At 40.7% G+C, this 17,900-nt stretch overlaps 1 protein-coding gene across 1 annotated transcript in view; it reads right to left on the minus strand.

The window, feature by feature from the left end:
• rell1 (RELT like 1) overlaps window positions 1–14,898 on the minus strand; it is a 32,850-nt gene extending 17,952 nt beyond the window's left edge. The window contains exons 1-2 of the mRNA XM_080792722.1: window positions 14,787–14,898; window positions 4,574–4,765 (exon numbers count right to left, since the gene is read on the minus strand). Of these exons, the coding sequence (XP_080648848.1) occupies window positions 4,574–4,765; window positions 14,787–14,820 (226 nt within the window). The 5' untranslated portion in view covers window positions 14,821–14,898. The remainder of the gene's footprint in view (window positions 1–4,573; window positions 4,766–14,786) is intronic.
• Window positions 14,899–17,900: the final 3,002 nt, after the last annotated feature.

Below are 17,900 nucleotides of genomic sequence, written 5' to 3' on the forward strand. Positions count from 1 at the left end.
CAAACTTCTTAAAAAGTTTTATTTTACGGTGTATTATTTTCCGCTATCGGAGTCAAAACAGTCTTCTAAACACATCTGAAACTGTTTGAAAGCAAACTCAAGTGCTGCCTGTTGCATTATGGCGGCGAATCTCCGCAAACACAGATACACGGCGAATCTCTGCAGATACAGATACACGAATGCTGAGCCAAAAGAGCTCCGCAACGCAGAGTACTCATGAGACTGAAGAACGTTTACCAAGCCCGGGGGTGGAGCCGATAATGGACGCCGATGCGTTGAAGGCCGACATTCTATCCGAACTGAGAGTGGACATTTCCTCTATCCTCAAGTCTGAACTAAAGAATACGTTTGCTGAGGAATTCAGGTCACTCAAGAATGAGCTACAGGAGGTTAAAAACAAATCATGACATTCCGCACTAATTTCTACACAGTAGCATGTTACATTGCGTTGGCCGCCGCCCGTAGACAGACAGACGCTCCTGTTCATTACAATAGTATGCGTTTACTGGGACATTATCACGATTATCTTTGTTGTATGGCCAATGTTCTATTAGCAGTGTCTTCAGAAAATGTGTGTCCATAGCATGAGCGTGTGCCAGGCGGATACTTGCCCTATGCCCACACAATGCTTCATGGGAATTAGAGAAAGGCTGAAACAGACAGAATCTTCTCCGTCAGCATAGGGCCGCGATTCATAGTCCTATTTATTGGCGAAAGGAATTAGGTTCTGGAAAGGTCCTATAGGACGAATTTAGTTAGGCTCTATAAAAGTCAAATCATACTCCTTCACAGCGAGCGCCAAAACTCGCTTAGAAATATTGGAGGTCCTTGACATGAATATGTGTCTGGCCGGGAAATGAACCTCTCACAGCTGGTACATATCTGACTGGCCCTCGCAGACTGGTGCACCCTCCAGCCAGTCAACCACACCCTGTTGTCTATAGACTATAGAGATTTATAAAAACATATTCTACATTCTCTCAACGAGGAAGCTACTAAAGGCTTCTTTGAAATGATATTTCAAGATATATTCGAGTGGAATGACTACATTCCCTGTGATAATTATATGACATGTCACATAGAATAAATTGGAGAAGTTAATTCTCTCTCTATCTCTCTCTCTCTCTCTGATCAAGGCTAATTTGTTGAATGAGGCTATATGTAATATTAATCAATATTAAACAACTACGTGGCATATGTATTGCAGAAAAGCAACAGTTTGTCACTTGTGTACTGTGTACTGTAGCTCGCATTGATGGCCTGGTCAACACTAGTGCTGCTGCAGCCAGGTCACACGGCCAGCGAGGGGCAGATACTGTATCCGCTCTGGTGAGATCAGTTCCCGTTCACAAGCATTTGGAAGTTGGCTTCCAAAAAATAGATACAGAAAGAAAATAGATGCCTCATTGGCCACGGCAATTCGTTGGAGCGATGGGTCTCCAGCGAGAGGAGGAATAGAAGTCAAGTGTAATTACGGAAGGCATACTGCCTCACTGCCACTCAAGTGACCACTGGCCAATCACAGTGTGTCTTTTCCAGGACTTGCCAAAGCAAGTGTCACTCTGATTGGTCTATATAGTACTTTGTAGCACTTAATTGTTTTTCTTCGCACTCTACTTATGTGACCACTTAACCTGTCGTTTGTCGACTACAGGGGTCATGCCATTTACTCTGATCTTGCATTTTGTAAGTCGCTCTGGATAACAGACTTTTTTTAAATGTCAAGACTGTAAATTGTGCGAATGCCGTTTTATACTGAATTGAGTAAAAAAAAAGGGAACATAACTGCTTCAAGCATTATACTTTTAGCTCTCTCTCTCTCTCTCTCTCAATACAAACTGGAAACTACCACATGGCGAGTGGAAAAGCACTGTGTTGACGTTGCCATTGCAGACCTTCTGTTACACATGCTTAACCCATTTTGGGCGGGAACTCCTTTTAGTGTTAGCATTATGTTAAGCTTTAGCTATTGAAAAATAGCAGATCTACAAGCTCATAGCGCGCCACTGAGCTTGTAGGTCTGCTATCTTTTGAAAAATCTAAGAACGACTGACATAGAAACATAGCTTTTTCAGAAAATTGTCAGGATGTAGAAGACAAACATGGAAGTGAAGGCAGACAGAAGGACATCTCCTTTTCATCCGACAGAAAATAAATCAGCACCACTTCCCAACAGAGATTCACACTACCATGTTGTAGATTTAGTTACATTGCACAGCTGTGCGCTTTGAAACCGTGAGAGCATGGGTGGGATACAGTACTGAACAGCAGCCACTTTATTGTTGTACTGTTGAGTACAACAATAAAGGAGCTTTTAACCACACGTTATAATAATGAGGTATACATCATTACATCATGGGTAGGTGGTTGGAGGTGCAAGTTAAAATTATGTGTCGTCATACAATATGTATGGCTATATCAGTACCCACAGAAATCTGTGATTCCACAGATCTTCACAGGAGAATTGCACAGAATCTCCACAGAAACTTTGCACCGCAGCAGACAATAATGCACAAGTAGTGCTGAGAATACAGCCTCATATATGAGACTGGTTCCTGTCGCAGGCCTTGAGTGCTTGTAATAAAATACATCTAGGCCTAATATCAAATATGGCAGTTAAATGTCTAAAAGGCCCACGAATATCAGCTTTTTCACAGCCTGTGTGGAAAGAATTGCCCTTTGTGGTGCCAAAACCTGGACAGTGAAAGAATCGTCTACCCTTGACTGAACATACAAAAAGCCTTCTCATGTGTCTGCAAAACCTTTCATGGAGGAACAATCCCTCCCTCGTTCAGTTGTTGTGGCACAAAGCAGCGTGTACTTTGCAGGACATTACTACAGAGCAAAAGACCAGATCATCTCATATGTTCTGCTCTGGAGACCTCCCTGCTCATTAACACATTCTGTATGGGAACCCCTTTTATATATATATATAATATATATATTCTTTCATAAGACTTTTTTTTTATTTCGACGTTAGGCCTAAATGGGTTAACCACACACAACGCGTTGCGAGTGTGTAGATCTGCTACTTTCGCAAGATTGTTGCTAGGGGTCATGTGATTAATAGGAAGCGGACCAATCACATTTGCACAATGAGGATTCCAAACATTCAATATATTCCATATACTTGGAACAAAGCAGTCTTTTAAATGAGACTTCGTGCTGCTGTCTGTTCTGCACAGACAGGTCTGCATTTTACGTGAAATTGTAATGAGTGGAGTACAAGTTTGCGTGTATATGAGAGAGAGAATATAATGGCAAAGCTTCGAGTAGATGCATGTCTTACAGCCACAGAGGATCTCCATGGACTCATAACAACCCCAGACTGAATGCTCCGTTTGGCACAGATACAGTGCACACCCTCCATTGACTCCCCACTCATCCAATTTGCGTTTGCGATCTGCTTGTAGTAAACGATGTTAAACTTAAAAATATCACGTCACTGAACGCAAATTAGAGATGTCCCGATACTGTATTGGTATCGGGAAAAGTATCAGATCGGCCCTTATTTGTCATATCGGTATCAGTGAATATGTTTAACCACCGATCCGACACAGGGGTTGACACTATGGCAGGTAAATAAAATGTTGAGGCATGTGGAGTTTGCTTTGGAGTTGCCCAAACTGCAAGAGGACATTAGTGAGGAGTCTGCTATAAACACAACATGAGATCACGACACTGGTATCAGTATTCGGTATCGGCTAACACAGAAATTGTGGTACCGGAATCGGATAGGAAGCGAAGTGCAAATCATGCCCCGTCCATGCAAGTCAACAAAGGGCTATGACCAGGGATCACACCAGTAGGACAAGGTTTTGCTGCCAGGTTTTGCCACTAGTTGCATTGATGCGGTTTGGGCTTACGTTTTACTGGATCTCTTCTCCACTCGTGCCTCCCCAACATTGAAGGGATTATTTAAAGTGCAAATAACATGCTTTTAATATTTAATATCATATTGTCTATGTCCCTCAAAGTTATTTCTCAATCACCACTATGATATAACCAGTCCTTGTCATTTCTTTCTGGACTTTGAAAGCAGTTTTGCTGATATGCAGATTATTTAATATTTGAGTCATTATAATACTGATGCTAGATAAAACCAGGCTTGTTTCCATTCCATGCCAGCTTGGAAAATCAACAATGGTGGACATTGTAAACAAAGTGGAAATGCTAATTTGGAACTGAAGACTGAAGAAGAGGAGGAATTATACAAAGTAGGGTGACATTGATGACATCACGATGAGGACCAAATCAGTTGAGCTGTTCCTGAGAGCAATTTCCATTAAAGCACCCATATTATATGAAAGCCTGATTGTTCAAAATTGGTTATTTGTGGGGATAGAAAACACACATATATGGGAGCCCCAAAACCACAAAATAATTGAAATTAAAAGTAAAAGTAGAATTTTATGTTTATAGGTCCTTTGAATTTTTAATTTGTTGACAAAGTTGTCAGTATATTTAGTCATAGTTGTAGTCATCACAGCTTAGTTACTATTTAGCTTTTGCCAGTGAAAAAATGATCAGTGAACCTTTTTCGTCATAGCGTTAAGACGCCCCCTCTCCTCACCTGTATTGGGCTCCCCGTCGCCCTCCCCCAGCGCCTCCTCTTCGTCGCAGGTGTCGGTGGTGCAGCGGTAGCCCTTCCTCTTCAGAATGTGACAGATCAGCACTCCCAGCAGGCCCAGCAGGAAGAAGAGGGGCACCAGGACGAAGGCGATGTACTCCGGGTTGGCCCCGGGTTCTTCTGTAGGCTGACCCGCTGTAGGAAGGAGGAGGTAGGGATACGGGGTGGGGACGTGAGAGGGGGTAGAAAATGGAGCGAGATTGATTTAACCTCAATTTGGCAAACTCAACAATGTTGAAAGTATGGTTAAGTCAGTCGCTCCAGATCTAAGCCAAGACAAGTACATTTTATTTATACGATGCCAAATCACAATGCAGTTTGTATCGCAACGCTTTACATCATGCTGTGGAATAGGTCAGGACCAACAATCCCCACATGAGCACGCGCTTGGTGACTGTGGCAAAGGATTCACCCACGCAATCAAACAGAGCAACAAATAAGCAATGGCAGGCTATTATAACAATGCCAATAATAGAGTCATAATAACAGGATAGCTACGTATAGCCATTGTGCCGACACGGCTTAAAGCCCTGGGCAGAGCCGCTGACGGGGAAATAAAGGCCATCAGCTGTCAGAGGTGAAATAATGGAACATGACAGGTTTTTCATGTTCCTCTCCCGACTGCATAAAGTCTTCTGGCGTGTCTCTCTCCCTTAGCTCCACCTGACTGACTGACTTGACTGTCTATCTGTCTGACTGTCTGGGTGCTTGAAGCTTCTGAGTGTAGCTGTCATAATTTTATATAACTTAAGGTTAGCCGAGTTACTTCACAATTTCCCATCACAACTTTGAATGGGTGGAGGGAGGAGTGGGCGGGGGGGAGTGGGGCGATGTGTGATGTTTGACAGAGCTGCTTAGTGAGACAAACTTTCTCCCATCTTTTTCTCCCAAAGTGAGAAAAGACAACACTAAGGCAGAGAAGACAGACAAGATACTAACGAATATTCAATATTTTTTTAGTATTCTTGCAATTTAGACCATAAAGTTATTATGGTATAATGACATAATAACTTGCTTAATTTCATTTTATAATAGATGCGGGGGGCACATGGACACAGCCAGGAATGTTGCATTTATCATTTTGATAGATAGAGGGAACAAAGAAGTATTCACATTTTGGGGAAGTTGTAATTTTGGTGAAATATTTGACACATCACATAAAAAACGTATTCGATTGAAACTTCTATCAATTGATTATTGAAATAATCGTTTCACCCTTCAAACACGAACATGCATAGTGACAGCGATAGAAAGATGGAGCGAGAGAGGGAGTCAAGGAATAGTGTGTAGATAGAGAGAGGCAGAGAGCACTGTACAATAGAGAGAGAGGGGGGGGGGTGAATGTGTGAACAGTTGCAGCCAGTGTCATTGTCATCCAGCAGACAATTTAGAGGGTGAACTGTAATCCCTGGAACTTTCAATGTACTGTACCATCTCCATTTTCGTTCATAAACCTGTCAATTTCCTGCCACCCCTCGATTTCTACGTATATCTCAGCTGGATTATTCATTATTATAAGATAATGTAACCTCAAAGGTCTGTTTTTACACAGCCGAGAGTTAAATCGACACTCAGCATTTTGCAGTGTGTCGTTGGTGAGTGTTAACTCAAGACTGACAAGCAGCAGGTTATGTTTGTGTCACACACTTAACTAAAGCTAAACATGCACGCGGCGTTTGTGTTAGTGCTGACATTTATAGCATTACACAGCAACACCAACAGTGGCACTTTGAGATTTGTTTAAAATATAAATGTGTCTGCATGTACACAGAATAGACAGCTTCCATCCGAACCCTTGATCCAGTGGGGCACCAATGTAGACGTGGATGAAAAATCAATTCAGGTAAACAAAAGGAAATTCAATATCTCCCGATTTAAAATTAGACTTTTGGAGCAAGCACTGAAAATGTATTAAATGACCATGGAGCCTATTTTGGTGTGTCATTGGTAAGTATACCAGTATCAATAGAGGCTAGTAGTAGGCTACGCAGTAGCTCTGGCCTCTGGGTGGTTTGATGCTAAACACACTACATCCTCTGGTCCAAACTATGCCATATTTATTGATTTACTGTACCTTGTACAAACTGTATAGACATCTGTCAAGTGTCAACACACTGGATGCATTGTTTCTCTGACCCCATCGCCCACACAAACAGACTTTAGACTTTAGACTCGGGTACCGAAGAACACCACTCAACACTTGCATATTATTCTGTGGATCTCAAGTTTCAATTCCCATTTTGAACAGAGTAAGTGCAATACGGTGGTCAAACTGGTCAAAATGCAGACTCTGTGACAGTGACCCACCACGGTCAGCTAAACCTTAAGCTTCCCTAACTTTTGATGTTGGCTCGTCACGTGACGCATTCCAGCAGTACACACACACACAATAGAGCCTTTGTGGGGTTTTTCCTGTCAGCAGACACCGAGTGTCTGTGTGCAAGAGAGAGAAAGTTACAACGTAGGGCCCGTATAACACATGCCCGTGTGTGTGTGTCTCTGTATATCGAGGAGTCCGAATAAATGCGCCTTCATGCTTAACATGTGTCTCCATGCACACAGGCACATTGTCGTTAAGCCTGATTGACCACAATGATAAAGACCTTTGTTTGCCTTGCAGTGACCACCCCATGCTCACACTCTGCTGCACGTCCATGACAGAGACTCACAAGCTACTCTAGTAACCACAACACCAATGGACAATCCTTCCTTTTACTGTAATTCAATATACTCTGGTATGAGCAGGACAAATATATCTCACCTCCAGATGGTGCAGAACTCTGCGGCTCGACTTCTCACCAACACGAGAAAACGTGAACATATCACACCTATTTTAGCTACTCTTCACTGGCTCCCTGTGAGCTACAGAATTGATTTTAAGATTTTATCGGTTACTTTTAAAGCTCTACATTGTCTAGCTCCCATTTATATAACAGATTTGCTGCAACCCCATAACCCTGTGTGCTGCCTCAGATCATCGTATAGGGCCCTCCTAGTTCCTCCTGCAACGAGTCTGGTCACTCACGGTGACCGGGCCTTTGCGGCTCGGGCACCTTTGCTCTGGAACTCCCTGCCTTTGGCTCTTAGATTAGCAGAATCAGTGCCTTCTTTTAAAACGCTTTTATAAACACATCTGTATGCCAAGTGTTTTTCCTAATATTGTTTTTTATTGTTTTATTGACCTGTTATTTTCTTCATGTTTTATTGTCTCTGATGTTTTGATGCTTTGTTGTTTTTATGTTTTTATGATTACTGTTTTATAACCCGTCTGTAAAGCACATACTCTTTAATAGCAGTTATGCCTGTATAAAAAGTCGTATAACTTCATAACTGTGCTGTGATATCTTTATTATCTTATCGGGAAGAGAGACAGCGGTTATGGTATCAGATCTGAATCCATGGGTGACTGTGAGGTATATGGCAAAGTCTGCCTTCAGTCAAAATGTTCTTTCCATCAAGCTATACAGTGAGGGGAATAATAATAATTCATTGTCTATGCTCCAGATGTGTGTATACGCTTGTCGCTTAGTGACAAAGATACTAGCACTCAGCATCAGCAATATGGGGCCAAATGTTATGTCAGGCAGAAACAGTCTCACAATTATACAAAGCCTCAGTGTACCTCCATATCTTTATTTATTAGACATCTTTATTTATTAGACTGAGAAATAACGGGTTGAGTGGAAGTTACAGGAAGATAGACAGGAAACATTTAATATATATATTATATATACTTTTATTTGTTCTTTCAATGGTGTGGGGGGGGGGGGGGCACACCATTGAAAGAACAAATAAAAGTATAAATTATTTGTGAATCAGCGAGGGTTCTAAATGTTTAAGCACACACACACACACACACACACAAGCCATAGCCAGTCTGAGGTATATAACATGAACTTTCTGTCTTTTGTTGAAGAGGGAAAGCTGCGTATTAAGTTTTATTTCCTGATATTTTTATTGTGATTCAGCCTGATATACTGTAGCAGCTCTCTCTCGAGATACCGTTGTCTTATCACAACAGACCTCCTCCACAGGCTGATAAAATCAATCTCTGCAAAAGTCCCTCAGAGATTAGGATTCGGTGGGAACTGCAAAATACCCGAATACAATAACAACCTCAAGAACCCTGCTGTCACACATGGTTTATAAAGAGGTGTCTTAAATGTAATCCTCACTCTCTTCATTTGCTTTCCTCACCCAGAATGTTCTTCATCTTCTTCCTAATGCAGTGATTCATTAATAAATGGTAATACGTGGTCGTCTCTTTAAAAATAAAGCAAAAAAAGAAAAGCACGTAACATTAAAATAAATATATTATTATATATATAAATATCAGTGGTGCTCAAATCTTTTCATTTCCGCAGACACAAATATATAGAGATTTATGTCAAAGGTGTGCAACAGTGACACTTGGTGCTATAACACTATTTCCGTGCTCGGACACAGGGACAGACCCAGCAACACACATAGCTGTCTATAGGAGTGGTTGCACCACTCAAAAATAGCAGATCTACAAGCTCATAGCGTGGCACGAAGTAACACAAGCCGACGCACACTCATATACAGTATGAGCTGACGCACTCATATATACTTTGCATATATATATACAGTAGTAAAATCTGAAATGACAGGCTTTCCCAGGTTTAACGCATTTTAGGCGGGAACCCCTTTTGGTGTTAGCATTACGTTATGCTTTAGCCATTTAAAAATAGCAGATCTACAAGCTCATGGTCAAAAAATCGAAGAGCGACTGACATAGAAGACATTTTTAGAATCTGATCTCAGGTCAGAATGGGTTAAAGTGGTTTAAGGAGGATGCGACTTTTACCAGTTGCAAGGTCACAAAAAAGGAAGTCAATATTCCTCCTCTCTGCTGAAGTGCTGATATCAGCAGGAAATGGTGTTTCAGACATTACATAAACGTGTCTTTCAGCTTGTTCTTCAGATTCAATTTTTGTTTAGGGATTTTTCCAGCCACACTATCTCCTGGTTGGGATAGCGGATAGGCACACCTTCCCTTACCAGAAGAGTAACAGAATGTTCCCATATCACTTATAAGCAATAAGATGTCAACATTTTAATGACTTTTTTTATGACTTTGTTTTTTATTTATTTTTTGGTATTCAGACAGCCAGCAATGAGTAAAACCACTCCCAAAAATATTTAGTCTCTGTGAAACATCTAGGGGTCACTATCTGCATTCAAAGATATTATTAAAAGCTTTGTCATTGGTTAAAAAAAAAACCCGGTCGAAATGACCATGAAGTAGACAGGCAAATCGACCAATGACAAAGCTTCTAGGAAAATCTTTGAATTGATTGATGTCACAGAGACTACATTTTTTTGGGAGCGTTTTACTCATTGCTGGCTGTCTGAATACCAAAAATACAAATAAATCATTAAAATTTGGACATATTATTGCTTATAGCAGCTTTAAGCTGTTAAAAACATTGTTTTAAAACTCCCCACACATACTACTACCAGGTTGAAATCCAGGTGAACAGGGTAACGCAGGTAAACAGGAAATGTTATGCCAAGGACAGGTCACAACGGTCTGAGAACGGAAACTGGGGGCTTGGCCGAGGAAACCTATCTATAGTCCTTCGAGTCAACATCTGATATGTGATCATTCCATTGGTTAATTAGCTAGCAGAGCTCATCTATTTGGAGGCCCAACTTTGAGTAATCTACAGGAACTAAATCCTTCCATTCTGTAACTCAAGCTTTCCCAGAGAGTGTAAGGCATGGGATGGCAAGTTGGAAATGTATCGAGTGCCAATTTGTTTTGCAACCGCATGATATAAAAACCAGCCAGGGACCCAAAATTGGACAGGACATGTGATGTCAAGTCGTACTTTTTATTTGTGTTTTATCTATTCACTTGGTCATTAAGGTCCACAGAATGAGAGGCCTGCTCTGCCAGAAACTTTGCGAAAAAAAGTTATGGACATTTTTGTATACCACACCATAGACAACCAATATAAGGCAAGATTTCCCCAATTTCATCATGTCACAATAAAATAATTATTGTGACATGTCAAACTAGGGGTTTTTCAAGATTCTGAATCCATTCCAACTTCCAAGCATTAGTTTTGCACGAATAACACTCCTTGGCCTAAAAACAGCCATAGCAGTCATCACAAATGTGATGAGGTCAGAACATTTTGGCACATTTTGGCAATACAAGTGACTATGGCCGAATGTAGGCCAAAGAGTGGCCTAAATCTAAAGTGTGCTCACTGTGCTTCAACTTGAGTCTATTTCTTAATCACATGAGCCCTAAGAAGGTCCATATTCTGGGCAAATTTTATTTGGCAAATATTGCCAAACATGCATCAAAAATAGCAGATCTACAAGCTCACATCAAGTACAGTGACAGAGTACAGACCCTATGGGACGGGTTCCCAGTACACAAAGTACATAGGGTTTAAGACAGTGGTCAGTGGTCACCATTAATCAGTAGTAGGAACGATATTAGACATCTTTACATTGCAATGTTTTTGTAATATATTGCAATATAAAAAAGCAGGAGTAAATTTCACTATGCAAATCTGCATATAATGTATCATTCTAGCAATGATTAGGGTGATTTTAGAGGGGGATATGAGGCTGGCATGTTGTTCAATACCCTGGTTAACTCAACGTGACTCACCAGTGAACACAGAATGTACATGTATGAGCAATAAATCATTATTTATAATCAGATGGACTGTAAAGGTTTTCTTCCAGATTAGTCATGTAAAATGTGAACCTTGTACTACTCGTGTAGGCCAGGGCCCACTTAAAAATTTGAAAGCATTAATTTTGTGTGCATTTTCAGAGCATGTTTATCAATTGTGTTCTGGCTTGGATCAATGCAAGTGAGTTTTGACAATTATTTGGGGGCCCAGAGGTTGAGACTCACTTGTTTAGGCTACATGGTGAATTTGCAATGTCGAATCAGAAACAATATTGTGCAGACCACCGTTTGGGCCACCGAAACGCTTCCGGTCAAGGTCAAGGTCAAGGTAAACTTAATGTCCACAAGGGAAATTTGTCTTGGGCTTTCACCCCAGCTGCAGCCTCTTAATCACTGTGAACGTACTGTCGTGATTTTGTAGGAATAAAGTTCAGTTCTTTACACCACACTATTTCATTTGATTATGTGATGGCGTAGTTTTTCATAGTTTGTATTATTTGTGTTGCGACGTTGACATGAGGTAGAAATGTCTTAAATCTCCTGTTAAAAATGGGAGTTCTTAAATAAAAATATACACTGCTGTGTTTAGCAGCTGGAGAAGAAGCAGGCGGAGAGACCGCTGCTTCACAGAGAAAAAGTCCTTCAGTCCGACAGAGACGAGTGGACAGACACACTGGACTGCAACAATGGAGGAGGAATCATCCCGTTTCATCCGTTGTTTACTCAAACTGCCGAGGTTTACCGTTAATGATGTGTACTGAAAGTCTGAAACACCAGAGTAAACTTGAGAAAGGAGTTCAACTTGGCTGAGTGCCGCAGTGGTATGTTGATGAACTGTCCTGTCGCTTTTGTTAGGTGGTTTTACTGCGTTTGGAAGCCATGTGAAATATTAAATAAAGCTATGAAAAAGCGGTCTCTCCACCTACTTATTCTCCAGCTGCGGAAGGATGCTATTATACTCACACCAGTCCTTCTAGTGGTGCCGGTCCACGGCAGAATAATCTAATATGTCAAATAGCCAAAGTGCCGAAATTTGTATTATATATTATACAGTAAGACTCTTCAGGTTATGTGGCATCTCAACTCCCAATGTCACATAATATAGAGCATGGGCTAGTCATACAACCAATCTGTCTCACATGCCTGGGTCATTAGGGACGGGAGGAGTTGTAGCCCATTCACAGTGCAGTGCACGTTGGCAGAGTCACATTACAGAACAACAGAGATTGTGGAAACCGACTAGACCAAACTTTCGACAATCCAGAACACTGCCGAGTTATCGAATCTGCAGAGTACAATCATCTCTTGCTTAGATCCATTAGTGTACTGTACATTCACCAGAGATAACATTACATTATGATTGACCACAAAGACAAACCACTAGTACAAACAAAAACCTGCAATTCCCAGTGTTAACGTAAAACACTTTCAACTTGGCAAGTTGGCATCCCTATTTAGGCCGTGTTGTTGATGAACTGTCTACTGAACTGCATTTCTCTTGACCACTTAACTTGATGTTAATTCATAATTATTCAATAATAATAATAATAAATAAATCAGCCTTTGCTAAATCACTGTGAGACAAAGTTGTATCTCTACTCCAGTCAGAATGGAGTGTGTGTATACTGTCAGTGTAGATTAGAACAATTGTTCTCAAACTATTTCATGTCAAGGAACCTTGATACGGCATGGACCTCCATATGAAAATGTGCTGGGCACCTTAAGAGATATGTGTTGTTAAAATGTACAGAATGATTCAAAACTCTTTGAAATCTTGAAAAAGCCGATCTATACAAGCTCACACACATCGCTACGTGCTGTGCGCTTGTGGATCAGCTATTTTCGAATACCATATTGTTAAAAGGATCCCTGGCTAATGAGACAAATATGTCTTAAAACATTATACTTGCCCTCTATTACTAAAAAAATAAAATAAAAACACCTTAAATATATATATTTTTTCATAAATAGATAATCTTTCACTCAATAGGGACTGCTCCTGTCGCAAGTTGATGATGTCATATGTTCATGTGTGGTCCAGCCCTATGGAATTATGGAATGCACGTGCTAATAAAAACTATTTTAAACATTGCTTTGATGCTCATATTAACTTTAGGAAGTATTAAGTTGTTTATTAGCATATGCATTCCATAATTCCATAGGGCTAGACCACACATGGGTATATGACATCATCAACTTGCGTTGGGAGCAGTCACTGAAAGATTCTTTATTTATGAAATACAATATTTAAACAAAAAACTGTTAACAGTGGACGACACCGGCATAAAGCATTACACTTGTTTACAATAGGGTCCACCATGTTCAATTCATCATAACATTTAGAGACGTAAGATATACACTTCTATATAGCCAAAAACAGGAAATCATCATAGAGGAGGTAAAAAGGGGAAGAAAAAAACCACATACAGTGAGGGGGAAAAGGGGTGGGTGGGGGAATTAGATTTTCCGAGGGCCAGTTTCGAATTGCAGCCGTCCATAGGTGCCCTTTGAGAGCGCTTTTGAAGGAGTCAAGGGATTCACATGTCTGTGTGTATTCTTTAAGAATAAGCTAATAGAGCACTTAAAACCATGGATAGCAGCTCTAAGTAATAAAATACATGAGCAGTTTTATAATATAGCCCCAGATGAATTATTATCACTGCTGTGCATGATGATGCTTTTCCTATGGTCTATTTTGCCAATCATACAAGATGTACTATAGTGACTATAGTCACTATACAATACATAATGCATGGTAATATAGGCTACATCATTTAATACAGTAAACAAGTGGTTCCCAAATTGGGGTCCAGGGACCCCCAGGGGTCCCTGAGGGAGTTCCAGGGGGTCCCCAGCTAAATGATACCAAATGGACCCTTATGGGTCTGTAACTCAGGGAGTGTACAAATGGAACGTGTTCCATTTGTACACTCAGAGTTTGTCATTAACATTGATTTTACAATAAATTGGAGTCCCAGAGATATGCCATTAATGGGCGCCCGTTGGCTATTGCATGTCAAACTGGGGGTCCTTGAAATAAAAAGTGGTTGAGAATCACTGCTATAGGGCTGAAAAAATCTTCTCTTATGGGGGTCCCCGACATATCTTTTCAAATGGGGGTCCGTGGGCTAATTATTGTCAATTTGGGGTTCCTTGACATGAAAAAGTTTGGGAACCACTGTAGTATAAACATACTAAAATACTAGGCACAGAGCTAAACTCTCATGATCATAACATGAGGGCGTGAAGCCCTGATGATCATGATGATCTCGGGGCTACTTTAATAAAATCATACTGCCGATTGGCTCTGATCCATAGCCCTATAATGCCCTTGCTTTGCTGCCGTGAAGGCATTAGAGCTATGGAATCAGAGCTGACTGCCGATGGGAAAACGTGCGGAGACAATAAGATATAGTTCATACCTAGTGCATATGATTTCATCATTTGATTTTAATAAGAAGAAAAGTTTAAACTTACGCGTTGCAACGCGTGTGTCCGTTGAATCGCCCATTGACGGTCAGAACTTGCCAGCTGTTGCTGTTGCTGCCTAATAGTTCCTTGGTGTCTGATGAGCTGATGTTTTGACAAGTGGCAGAACGCTGGAGTAAAAAACTGAAAAAAAGAAAAGAAAACACCCATTTCCTCATTCTCACAAGAACGGATACGCCCTGTCTTTAAAGGGATATTCCGCTCATCGTTGTTGCCGCTCATCCTCTCTAGGCTTGCAGATGGACCCCCAAATTAATGCCATAACCGCTGCCATCTTGCCATCAAGGTGCTATTATGAAACTTCTCATTGACAGCCCATTCATCCAAAGAAACAGAAAAGTCCTATCTATGAAACAAACACTTTGCATACAGAAAGAGGATAATTCAAGCAGAGCCGACGAGTTCTGATGATCCTCATGGGGGCTCCCCGCAGCCCCGCCTCCCCGCTGGGGAGGTCAAAACCCCTAATTGGCCTAATTGGCATCAATCATTGGTGTCAATCACTGATCATGAGTAGTCAGCACCTGGTGACAATCACTGATTGGGGCGAGGCACTGAAAACAGGAAGTGTTTGTCCAGTATGAGAGCAGCAGCAGTGGAGAACACAGCATGGAGAGAAGCAGAACAAACTGAAAGACTTTTCATGAACTGAACTGCAAACATTGGAGCTGGGAAGACCGAAACCTCAAGCCATCAAGGGGAATGCCACTGGTGCGTTAATTGTTACTGCATTGAAGTTTATTTTGTTGCTTAAATTTATTATAAAAGTTATTTATGTTTTTGTGCTGCTAGGCCAAATTTAACTGCTATAATTAGCTATAAGTTTGATTTAAGTTGCATATAGGCTTGCTAAGTTGATGTGATGATCTTGAATTGAATTATGGAAGAAATATGAGTTAAAACAACCTGTTTATTTAGATTACCCAAGTGACTAGTGATTCAGTCATGTAGGTTACATTAGTAACTATGGTTATTCGAGTGAAATGAGTGAATTTCAGTTATTGTTTTTGTTTAAGTATGACCTTACATACCGTATATTACCAATTAACAGCCCATGCGCAAATAACCGCCCAGCTTCTTATAACGGCCCAGGTTCCGACACCATTTTGCGTAATAACCGCCTCCATCAAATAACCGCCCTCCTCCATATAACGGCCCATGGGCCGTTATATGCAAACTTAATCAGCCTCAGCCGTCATTTATATTATTATATGCATGTTCACCGAGTTGAGTTTGCAAATCTCCGCATGCCACTCGATCATTTCACAACAGCGACAGCGCAACACCATGCAGTCCTCCACATCCATAAAATCAATCGGCTATAGTTTCACAAGTGCCTCCTATGCACAACCAATTGTTTTAATGCAAAGTGGTGTATATTCTGTGTAATGTTTATTGTCATCCGTGTATCACTATCTACAAGCTCCAAGTGTTGCAGCGCTGTGTGAGCTTGCAGATGATGAACCCTTTTTTTTCGGTGCGTGGCGTGCACCAGCGCAGGTCCTCACAAGTATAGTACTATAAAACCCAAGGTTGATATTTAAATTGTGCAATTCTCGGCCAATATTCAACCGATTGTTCTAATTCCAAATGGCCTATAATCCGTGAAGTGTACATTTTCATTGGGTGTATAATTCATGTTTTTATATGCTTTTATTTACCGGTATTTAAATTATATGGAGTCAGACGCTATCGGCATATAGTTCACGTGCAGCGCATGTTGCTCTGCTTGACATTACATTTTCTATCGCCTGTAACCTAACCTGTGGGGTTTAGCCACTTGACTACACACAGTACTACAGGCTATGTGTAGTGTAGGCCAATAAATTATGGTTTTATTCAATTGCAATCTACCGGTATGTAGGCCTATACAGTATATAATTAAATAATTTATTTGTCCGCTGCTTAGTGGTTACAGTTACACCTGTGTGTTGATACGCTCCCTCTTACAATTAAATCAAAATGCATTGCCTGCGATGTTTATTGTTAATATTAATATATTAATATTAATTGTCGTCACTCTCTCTCTCTAAACGTCTCTGGTCTCCAGGCTGCGTCTCTGAGCAAGATGGCGGCGCCCGCCTGTGTTAATTCTATGACAAACTATAGTGGTTCTACAACGATTCCTACGTGGATTTTACTCTTTATAACGTAGGATGAGGTTGGATGGGGCCATGAAAAATGATCGTGTCCATGGATTATTGTTTTACCGCGATTTTTTTTCCTCGCGTGGATTCTTACTGTACATGCTGCTGAGTACAGTAATGCATCCCATGCAATCCTAACCTGACGCTGCCAATACCGCCCCCATCTGGCAGTCAGGTTAATGCAATCCCCCCAAGCAACACAACATGGTAAAATAACAGATGTAAAAAAGTAACCAACACTATGTTGTTAGGTTGCTATTTATGAAATGATGTCTGAACATTTTAATTCCAAATGAGCTTTTCTAGGCCTGTATTTTAAAATTAAAAATATTTCACTGAATTTCATGGTGGTAGGTGTAGGAACCCTGTACACTTGTACAGTATTATTATATGTTGTTTTGTACTTGTAAACACTTTACTGTGTGTACTGTAGCTTTGCTTTTTTATTATTAATACGGTAATACCAGTTCCAAACAATATTTGCACTACATGTTACTGTATGTATATACTGAAACCAAATAATGGCCCTGTGCAGGCCGGTGCAAAAATAAATAACGGCCTATGGCAAATAACGGCCCGGGGTCCGAATCGATTTTGCATAATAACGGCCCGGGCTACTATTTGGTAATATACGGTAGTTAATGACAGCTTGTATTTGTTTTTTGTCTTTTTCTCTGTTTAAGGTTTTCAACCTAATGCCTAAATACCTAATACCTAACCAACAACTGTACTTACCTGTACCACAATTTCAAGTAAAAACAAACAAAAGAGGAAAGAAGTTGTCTTTTTGAGTTGACCACAGTTCCCCCTGTCGGCTAAGCCGTTTTTCAAGTTTGGGCAAAAAGGTTTCTGAAGAAAATCCCGAATAACTTGACAGTCATCATCAATCACCATCGACAAACGACTACAAGTGAGTAAACAACAAGACGCCCAAGTCCCAAAGTGTGAGCACGTT

This window comes from Protomyctophum bolini, assembly GCF_963924005.1.
Source record: "Protomyctophum bolini genome assembly, chromosome: 20".
NCBI lineage: Eukaryota > Metazoa > Chordata > Actinopteri > Myctophiformes > Myctophidae > Protomyctophum > Protomyctophum bolini.